At 38.6% G+C, this 10,583-nt stretch overlaps 1 protein-coding gene across 1 annotated transcript; it reads right to left on the bottom strand.

The window, feature by feature from the left end:
- Positions 1-1,889: 1,889 nt before the first annotated feature.
- Positions 1,890-9,902, bottom strand: LOC115663091 (tip elongation aberrant protein 1-like). Its single transcript, XM_056319471.1, has 10 exons — positions 9,619-9,902; positions 8,716-8,865; positions 8,408-8,575; positions 7,976-8,128; positions 7,709-7,861; positions 7,029-7,193; positions 6,757-6,927; positions 3,786-3,972; positions 3,488-3,704; positions 1,890-2,296 (listed from the first exon to the last, which is right to left on the bottom strand). The coding sequence occupies exons 1-10, from the start codon at positions 9,803-9,805 to the stop codon at positions 2,243-2,245; spliced, it is 1,605 nt and encodes a 534-aa protein (XP_056175446.1). The 5' UTR covers positions 9,806-9,902; the 3' UTR covers positions 1,890-2,242.
- Positions 9,903-10,583: the final 681 nt, after the last annotated feature.

The following is a 10,583-nucleotide window of genomic DNA, read 5'->3' as shown; positions in this document are numbered from 1 at the left end:
AATATGTCCAGCAAATTCACAATATCACTATTCTATGCCTAAGCACATGGTAACTCTACTAGTTCTAACTCCAATTTGGAAACTAACACTAGGGAAAAAGTTCAAACTGATGTGCAATCCCATCGTTGAGAAGTTAGAAAAGAGGCTCGTGGGGTGGCAAAGCCTTATCTTTCCAAGGAAGGAAAAACCACACTTATCAAGAGCACTTGAGCTTGCTAGTTTACTTTCTTTCTCTCTTTCCTATCCCAGCGTCTGTGGTGAAAGGATGAGAGGATATTCAGAGGAAGTTCTTGTGGGACAGTACAGATGAAAGACGCAAATATCACCGGGTGATATCGGATCTGGTCAATTTATTTATATTTAGAGGTGGTTTAAGAGTATGATCTTGGTCCTGTTGTAACTATGGCTTTGGAGACATTTAAATAGCAAGAGAACCGCATCTGGAGACAACTCAGACAAGTCATTACCGCAAAATACGCACAAAGCAGAGAGGATGGATCTCAAAGTATGGAAAAACAACGCTAGGATTCCATTAGTAATCCTCTGCTTTTGCTTCTACCCGAAGCTGGTAGATCACACCAACAATCTTAATCACTGCCATAACACTCGTACTTTCCTCAACAGAGATTACAAACCATTATGCCACTCTCAACAAGTAATTTTGTCGAGTACAAAATGTATACTGCTCTCGAAATTTCCATAGCTTGTGTGTATTCACTTGAGCTTGCGTTGATAATTTTATAGTTGTCAATCTCTAAGTCGACCATTGAGTGGTCTTCAAGAAAATCAATTTAGCACCAGAGATCCGGTTTCCATACAATCAAATCTCCCAGCAAACGTGTTGCTTCTGCGAATAGAATCACCACATTAGGAAATAAACCTTGTCCTCCGGATAATGGAAAATTGATTGGATTAACCTCAGAGTAAGTAAATCAGTAATTCCAGACCTGTGATTAGCTGTCGATTTTCTTTACGTACGTAATATCGGTCAAAGGAGTATCTGGGTCTTCAAATATCATGTCACGTGACCAAGGACGACCTTCTCAATTTGATATACCCAGTAACTTCTATCGGCCTTCTGCGATTCTGCCCAGTCATCCAGCTGGCAATTTACGTGTTCATTACACTTCATCGATTTTCCTCAGCACATATGTGAATGAGGCTTCCACAGACCTGTTCACGTATTGGTTCCTCCAAGTCTTCACGAACTTCCTGTTAGCTTTGACTTGTTCACCCTCAAGGTCCTTCCAGTCTTTTGAGTTTAGTACTTAGGATGGTTTCAATGGTATCGAGTTATCAATTAATGCCACCTGAACATAAACAACATTCGTATCTATCAAACCATATATTATAGGGGATGGTTTTGTCAATATCAAAATATCCTTGGAGGTTTTCTCAACACACCTAATTCTTCAAAAGCTCATACAACATTTTGGGGGAGTCGGTGTCTTTAGTTTCATCGAAGTGCTTTAGGAATGCATCCATAATAACCGTGCCAGGATGGCCCTCTTCATCTTCTGCTCTAGCAATAACTGCAGCCAAATGCTCCATAGCCAAATCTAACTCACCTTTTTTCAAGAGGTAGAGCATGACTGCCTCCCTGCCCTTGAAGAATGGTCTACTGCTCCTCCAAAAGTGGTAAAAAGAAGATACTCTTAGAGAGAAGCCATGCAACAACAGGAGGATATTAAGCAACTGAAACAGACTATTGCTGTTATGTGGATGACATCGAGGTAATTCATTGTTCGTCCCCCAAAGTTTTCACAAACTGCAGAGATTAGCCAAAAACAAGAGGAACTCCTTACCACCAGCTCTTGGCATATGCAAAAGTTATATGAACAAGCGCAACATATTCAAGAATGAATACATGTGTGCTAGTGTGATTCGTATAAGTGATGTAGACAATACAATATATGTAAGATCTATTATTCACAATGTCATGGCCAATGTTCAGATAGTACGTATCGACTCGTACAGAGATTTTTGCTGAAAAACATTTCTATGACCTGTGAATCAATTATTGCAAGAGACTATTATTTCACAAGCATAGGTGTGCAATCAAAACATGCTCTGATCAACAGTAAAAATATGAAGTTGGATAAGAGCAACATATCATTATCAGCAACACTGATAATGCTTATGCTCAAGTTCATTTTGTAAGATCATGTCAGAGTCCTTGGTCGATGGAGATACACTCTCTTTAGGAAATCCCACATTCAGATTTGGAGCTTTATCCATCCGATTATCTTTTGGAATCAATAGAAGCCTGCAGTGATGAGTCTTGGTTTGCAGGTACCTGAGGAGGAAGACGAAAAATCAAAATATGCAGGCAGATAATTCCATAATGCACACGATGCATATTTGCCTTCAGATCACAGAAAATAATCACATGATCAAAATCACATTATGATTTCGACCAAAAAAAATCACATTATGATGACTATGAACACCCAAAAAGAGCACAAAAACACATACATACATTTTGCATAAAATAGCAAATCATGTTTGGTAGATCATTTTCTTTCCGTCGCATTTCTGAGTTCGTCTCTTCCAACAACGGAATCACATAAAGCCAATGTATTTATTAACGTGTGCCAACTTGACTATCGCATACAGGAGGTCTAGAATATTTCAATTGGGGGTCAGCCCCCTGCTACCGCATCTGAATTTTGGTCCAACTTGCTATTGGCATCAAAATCTATTCAATAACCAAACTTTAAGTAGAGACGATAGGGAATGCTTCTTTGCTTGTACTTTTCGGTAAGAATGTGAACATTATCCTTCAAATGTGAGATTTTAACATACTTTCACATATTCCTTTTTTCCCGAGGCTATCCACATTGATGTAATGGAAGTGAGGTAGAACTACATATTCTATTTTAATTTGAATTAGTTGAAATAATCAAGTTACATACATATAACATATCCTAAATTAAATAGATGTAAATTAGCTACTGCCAAGACTCAAAACCCAAAATTAAAGTCAAAACACCACAGCAAGATACCAATGCTTCTCCAGCTAGGCAAGTTGGGGTCCATCAAATGATGATCTAAAGTAATCTGAAGAACATGACTCCAATCATGTCAACCTCCGCATAGATATATGACGTGTAAAATACAAGCATTATTACACGGTGAAGAGGATATAAATTGATTCCTCATCTGAAATTTTGCTTTCTATTGAACATGGAATTCTCTTTCCCTTTCCTTCCTTTTTCTCATAAGTGATAAAGAGAATTCCTAGTTAACTGGTCAATTACATCAGGAATGTAAAAAGAACAGATCAAAACTCAAAAAGGAACACTAAGAACTCCTAAAAAACCTAAGAAAGATCAGAGCAATCATTGCATAAACGTTTAAAAGCTCCCAAAACAAACAAAGTGAAACGACTCAGATTCTTTGAATCTTTTGCGAAAATTTCCAGCCTATTAAAAATATATTTGTGATGTAAGTTCAACAGAACGTTGGAACTGCAAGGTTGACTGACCTTGTCCAGATCACAGCCATCAGAAGGTTGTGTTACGTTTGACACAAGAAGTGGACCAGCAGATTCTGCATGGGGCTCTGAGGCTTCTTGTCCATGCACTTCATCAGCTTGCCCCTCATCAACTGAGTCTAGCTGGATGCTTCTAGAAGCCTTTGAACCCCTACTATAATCTCCATGTGGCATAACAGTACCTGAATCTCCGTAAGTTCTTTTCCTGCTACAAGAAATAGAGAATCAGAATAAACCAACATTTGTTAAGTAAACCCGATTGGCTAGATGGGGAAAACAAAAGACTCACCTGCTAGAGCTTGAAGATGGTATAGGAAGAGTGCTAGGCTTACTGGAAAATATAATTCCATGTAGAGGTTTCCCATCTACGACAGTCTCAATGGTGTATTGATCACCAAAATTTTCCATCACTCTTGCTTGGAATATAGTTTTACCTTGGATTGGTTGTGATTGCTTGGATATATAGCCATGAGCACCTGTATTAAAGGTCCAAAGCTACTTATGAATTGGCACATACAAGCAATTCAAAAAGACAGTATCCCGATAAGTGAAAACTCCAGTGAGAAATCTATATCTATTTCTATTGATAATAGCAAGCAAACACAGTTAAACAGGAACTTGGCTTAATTACATGACAAAATTCTTGGACAAAGGTCGGTTAATTTGCAAATCAGTTCGTGGTACGTTCTGAAGAAGTTGTTGAGGGAAGCTAGCAGTCTGTGGACTCTGATGCAGGTGCTCTAGTTATTCATCCAAGCAATCAGAACTCTCCAAGGTAAAACTATATTCCAAGAAAAAGTGACAAGAGTTTTGGCGATCGTACACCATTAGCAAATAATTGTATCACGACCATAAGCCTATGATTTCTAGATATGTGAAAATTCCAGTGAGAGATCTATATCTATATATAATGGCCAGGGAAAACATGTAAATCGGGCACTTGGCTACTGCTTCATGGACATTTTAATTACATGACAAAATCTATGGCCACACGGAATCTCCTTAAACGATTTTGAAGAAAATTTCCTGATTTTGCATTGAATATGGTGATTTTGTCGGTTATAAAATAAAGATTTACATGGAAAGAAACCTAAAATATGATCGAATCCATTTACTTAAAATGAATATGTAGATTTGACCAAGAAAAGCAGATACGTAGCAGATACGTAGACGGTACCCAGATCGTGGTACCCTATGGGTGAGCATTACTTAAACATGTAAATTAATCACAGGTTTGAGTCACGAATTAGATCCTTAGCAGACGAGGATAGTTGCGAAAGGGCATGCTGTCAATTATCCTAGCAAAGCATTTGTTTCCACAACCGAGCAATGACCTATTTCCAGGTATTCCTTTGGTCGAATAATCTTTTCAGTAGTCTATAACCTCATTCAGCAAATTTATTTATATCTACATGCCCATGGTCTGGATATTTTGGAGCTAGGTGGATGGATTCGTTGTTAAAGTTAACGAAGATGGTGTCTATGGCCATAACACTTATCCTTGGGGTCTACATTTTATTTCATAGAGTTGAAAGGAGTAAATTGAAGTAGTGTTGATAAAGCAATGAAATCAGTTAGGACTCTCCCCTTCCAATAGTTTCGGTGAAGTTGTGTCGAATATGTCCAGCAAATTCGCAATATCACCATATTAGGCCTAGGCACATGGAAATCTACTAGTTCTACTTCTAATTTTATAACTACCACTAGGGGAAAAGTTAAAAGACAAATTGATGTGGAATCCCATCATTGAGAAGTCTGAAAAGGGTTCATGGGGTGGAAAAACCTTATCTTTCCAAGGAGGAAAGACCACACTAATCAAGAGCACTCAAGTTTGCCAGTTCACTTTATTTCTCTCTTTCTGGTCCCAGCATCAGTGGTGGCAAGATCGGATGATTTTCAGAGGAAGTTCTTGTGGGGCAGTACAGATGAAAGAAGCAAATATCACATGGTGAGATCAGGTCTGGTCGATTTGTTAATATTTAGAGGAGGTTTAAGGGTATGATCTTGGTCTCTAACAATGCTGTGTCTGCAAATGGCTTCGGAGACATTGAAAGGCAGGAACACATCTGAAGACAACTCAGACAAGTAATTAGAGCAAAATACGCACAAAGGAGAGAGGATGGATCTCAAAGTGTGGGAGGGGTCTACATGGGGTGGGAGTCTGGAAAGAAGAATGCAATGCTAGGATTCTCCCATTAAAAATATTCTATTCACTCCTTTGTGGGGGTTCAATTCTATTTTGGCATTATGATTGGAGCTCATCAACCCCTTTGAAAACTCAGTTTCGTAGCTTATTCCGAATTACAAGCAACACAGAATCGATTGTTCAATCTTGGGTGAGTTGTGTAAATGGCAAGATCAGTTGGGGGGTTGAATTGATTAGAAACATTAGTGAAAGGGAATTGCAGGAAAAGTCCAATATATTGAATTGATTAGAAACATTATCTTTGTACTTTGGATGGTCAAGGATGCTTTGGAATTTGGTAAGGTCGGTTGAGGGGATTCGGTCAGTAAATGCAGAGACTTTGCAAGAAGAGCTAAGAGCTTGGTTTGGCAGACGCAATGACAGAGAAGAAAAGAATATTCACTTCATCCCTGTGGCTATTTTACCGGAGAATCTACAATAGAACAGAGCCATTTTGTAAAATTTAGGAAGTTGTGACACAAAAGAATAAGTGGTAATTAGCATCTGTTAATATGATCTCCATCGCCATCTCACCTATTATGCTAAATATCAATCCTTGAATTAACAACTACATAATATATAATAGTACCATTCGCGTAACTAATGCTACCACTCACTATATGGCAACTAATATCTCAGCGTCAAAAGCCACTACTAAGAAAAATGTGAATATAAAGCAAATAGCGATCTCGCAGATAGTATGCAAAAGATACACAATATTGCTATAAAATGAGGCTCAAAACTTGGATGAAATTCGCAAAATTTATATCCACGAGAAAAGACTGCAGAAGCTTAAGGGCATGAGAGTATGTTGATAAGATCACAGCCAAAACATTGATATGATCTCATAATCATCTGCAGGAAGGAATAATGGGAGAATACGAAATTGACGACCCAGGAGTAACAAAGGAAAAGATTACAGAACTGGAGACAATTGGTATCATGAAAGATAGTTTCAAGTCTACATAAACAAATGTAGAATTGAATTAAATAGTTCTAACTCCGCAGACATTCTTTCTCCCACCAACAAACCCTCATTCAAGAACATGACAGTAAACATATATCAGGGCCTGACCTGGCTGACTGTAGATCGATAGCGGCACAGGTTGATATGAGCTTGTGGATACACCAACTTGCACCAAAGCTTGATCATGTCCTAGAGTCAAATTTCGTTCATGGCACTTCAGCTTCAGTTTCTTCCTCAATGTTAGCTTCTCTAGCCTTCGCTCGTATTCCCTTGTGAGTCCTAAAAATGATAAGAAATTAACTCTCATACACATCTTCAGTTCTGAAACCTGAAAACCAACATAAACTACCGAAAGAATAACCACAAGAAATAATTTGAACCTGTGTGCAAGTAACAAATATCGTCAAGAGCCTCCAGACTTTTATTGCAACCACCCACAAAGGCAAGAACCCCACTCCTTACTGGATCCAGACAGGCCCCAGCCATGGAAAATCTGGGAGAAGGTCCATCACCTGCAATAGTCACCTTGGACCATATCGCAGATTCTGCAAAATCATGGTAACAGTCGAGCAAAATAGATACAGAACATGAGGACACGTGTATTAAGTCGAAGGAACGAAAGGATGCTTATGTTGCTTTCCCTCGCTTGTCCAAGGCAACAAAGGAATAGGAAAAAATAAAAAAACAAGCAATAGATAATCAGCTCAAACTTTACTTTCCAAATACATGAATGATTAACCGAAGTTAACTAATCATTGGATATGTAATTGACCGGACAAGGAAAAAGGCCCTATTCTTGAAACAGAAGTTCATCTAGCACTCCAATGTACTGCTCGAATCTCAAAAGAAAAGAAAATATACTTGAGATTTATAACTGCAATCAACAAAGCATCACCTAGAAATATATTAACTGACACAGGCTTCATATAGAACAGGCCAGTAAGAATGTGAGAACTAGCAATTTGAGTCTCACATTATTACATTTCAGCAAATGCATGTATATCTGCATGATCTCTGTGGCAGACATTCAGAAAGCATATACCAAGCAAAAGGTACTTACCGACATCAAGCATATACAGGTCATCATATAGCTTTTGGTCCTCTGTGTATCCCCCATAAACAAACAGAATCTTCCCAAAAGTAACAGTCAAACGTCCACCACGTGGGGGTAGCATGTCGCCGGTGGTATTCAGTTCCTTCCACATCAGGGTATCTAACAAAGTATAGTAACGCCAAAAGAGTTGTAAAAAGAGGATACTAGTGGAGAGAAAAAAAGGAAGAAACCACTATCCGGTTTAACCAATAAAGGTTACAGTAGACAGTAAACCTGCATCAAGAGTATGGACATCGGACAAATAGTAATCACGTCCATCTTGACCCCCAATCACAATCATTTTGTTGTTCCAAGTTGAGCAGCTGTGGGTAAGACGTGGTGAAGGTGGGATACCAGTTGTCATAGCCTTTTTCCATTTAAATGTCTCTGTAGATTATGAGAAGGAAATGCATGAACTAGCATGTTTGTCTACCCAAGGAAGATAATACTGAACTCTACAATCTAAATCAATAAACATTTGACGAGCGGTAGTAACTGATGACACGTGCTACAAGTATAGTACTTTAATAAGTTGGAGGACACAACATTCATGGAAAGTAAAGTCTTAAACCCACCTCTCATATGCACAGACAAGGAAATTTCACACATAGGTGTCAATGGGGACTAGAGGCAAAGAAGAAATGTCGAATTTTAAAAAGAATGTACCTGTGTTCAATAAGAAGAGATCGTTATAATACACTTCATCATCATTACCAGGAGATTTTCCATACCCACCAAATATGAACAACCTTTTACCGACAAGTGCTGCACTATGACCTTGCCTTGCCTTCGGTGCCTCTCCCCTTGTAATTGGTGATATCCATGTATGAGAAGCTACAAAACATATTCGTGAACTACATTAAAAAGATCCCAACTTCTGGTATTGCAAGTATAATGAAAAGATGCACAGACTATTAGTCGACAAGACTGTACGGCTACACCTGGGGCGAAAGGAGATGGTAAACGTAACTTACAAGTGTCTAGTATATGAAAATCCCCAAGAGGGTTCATCCCATCCGTCCCACCAAACACAAACAAATTGTCACCAACATTAGTACAGCTATGGCCATCCCTTGGAGCAGGTGGCGTGCCTTTTATCGTGGGTTGGCTCCATGTTTGCTCCACTGCAAGTCAGAAAAAACTAATTGTCAATTAAAAAAAGGGAAAATCACAACAAACGGAGACAAGCAATGGTAGATTCATCTCTCTCTCTCTCTCTCTCTCTTCAAACCCCCAGGTCACCAATTGAGACTATGGCAGACTAGATCACCTCTCATAGTTCAACAACTTCGACATGCCACACTAGCTAAGCTCCAACGCAACACGAGATCACGACAGAAAAACTAGAAGGCAACTGAAGTTGGAAGTACACCAAAAGCCATCCCTCACGAAATTCCAGCAGTAAATATAAACACAAGCAAAATGCAAATGGGGAGAAAGTCAAAAACAGCTTCAGTAATTGTTCAAGATGAAATAAGTACAGGAAAATATTGGCCATAGCAATGGCATATGTAACAATCATTGGACATAGAACATCATGAAAAATTCTCTTCCATCCCACACATTCAATGGATAAAACTAGCCACAAATGACCGATTCAAGAGCCAAGCCATTGATTAAAATAAAAACCAACAGCAAACGAAAGGAGTCAGCAAGTTATAACACAACCAAAAAAAAAAGAAATCCCAACAAGCAGAGTTGCACCAAAAAACACCAGGAGCTCCAAATCAGACAGAAAAAGGAAAACAGAAGAGAAAAGAACCAATCTTTCTCTCAGCATCAAGCAGAGCATACCAATCTAAATTGAAGACATTCTCAGAAAAATTGAAACTTCGAAGGAAAACCAGAATCTCCATAAGATAAACTCGAAGACCCACCAGTGTTAAAGACTAGAACCTGGCTGGCCCGGCAGTTGTCTATCCCAAAGCCACCGAAAACGTAGAGGAACCTCCCTCCTCGGATGGCGTTGCAAGTGTGGCCCCACCTCTTTCTGGAGCCACCCGCCTCTTCTCTGCCCTGCTCTGTTTCCTGGGCTTGCGGCGACAGGACTCCCTCCCACCTCATTTTTCTTCTCTAGGAAAATCAACCGACAACACAAGGGCCAAGAAAGCGCGAGAAAGGGAAAGCCTTTCAAGAAAAGGAGTAGGATTTTGAAGTTTGAGAAAAGGACTCTCTCTTTGGTGTCATGCAGAGAGCAGGAGCAGAAGACCAGAACAAACGTCGACGAAGCAGTAAAAACTGTGTATTTTGCGAGGGAACTCAAGAGCGTTTCTTCTTCTTTTCTCCTCCTTTTTTCCTTGCCAAAAAGTTGTTAGGCATAAAGAATTTTCATAATACCTTTTTTGGCCCTTTAGAATAAGATCAAGAAGGATCATATTAGGAAAAATTGCCCAATATATAAACTCGTTCCAGGGCTACCATTGTCAAAGCCAAATGCGGCAAGGAAAATTTGCCATTTAATTCAATACCAAAATTGTCAATTGACAGAATTATGTGTTGTAAAAGCACAAATATGGACATAAATTGAATTAAGGATAAAGTAACAAAGAATATGCAATTTGTCATTGGAATTTAGATATTGCCCTTTTAACTTGCATGCTTTAGTAAGCCTAAATGTTTGAAGTACATTATTAGATTTAGAATAGAGAAAAAAGAACAGATTTTGGTAACTAAATATATCAAGCTTTATAGACAGACTTTTCAAATAATTAATAGTCAGTAAAATTTAAAAGATGAAAATGGAGGAATTACCGAGCCTCGATCATGCGATAACATCGCTCAATTCCATGAATCAAGATCATATATATATATATATATATATATATATATATATATATATATA

Source organism: Syzygium oleosum, unplaced genomic scaffold (assembly GCF_021117445.2).
Source record: "Syzygium oleosum isolate NSW1041296 unplaced genomic scaffold, Sole_v2.1 Sole_v2.17, whole genome shotgun sequence".
Lineage (NCBI taxonomy): Eukaryota > Viridiplantae > Streptophyta > Magnoliopsida > Myrtales > Myrtaceae > Syzygium > Syzygium oleosum.
Note: the sequence above shows the minus strand (reverse complement) of the source record. Positions and strands in the feature narration are given on the sequence as shown.

Bases quoted from the DNA above. Each gene is read 5' to 3' on its own strand.
- LOC115663091 (XM_056319471.1), bottom strand. From the start codon at position 9,805: ATGAGGTGGGAGGGAGTCCTGTCGCCGCAAGCCCAGGAAACAGAGCAG. The intron at 7,194-7,708 runs GTAAGTACCTTT...ATGATTTTGCAG, and splicing joins CCTGTATATGCTTGATGTCG to AATCTGCGATATGGTCCAAG. The intron at 3,973-6,756 runs GTCAGGCCCTGA...CCTTTAATACAG, and splicing joins ATCGATCTACAGTCAGCCAG to GTGCTCATGGCTATATATCC.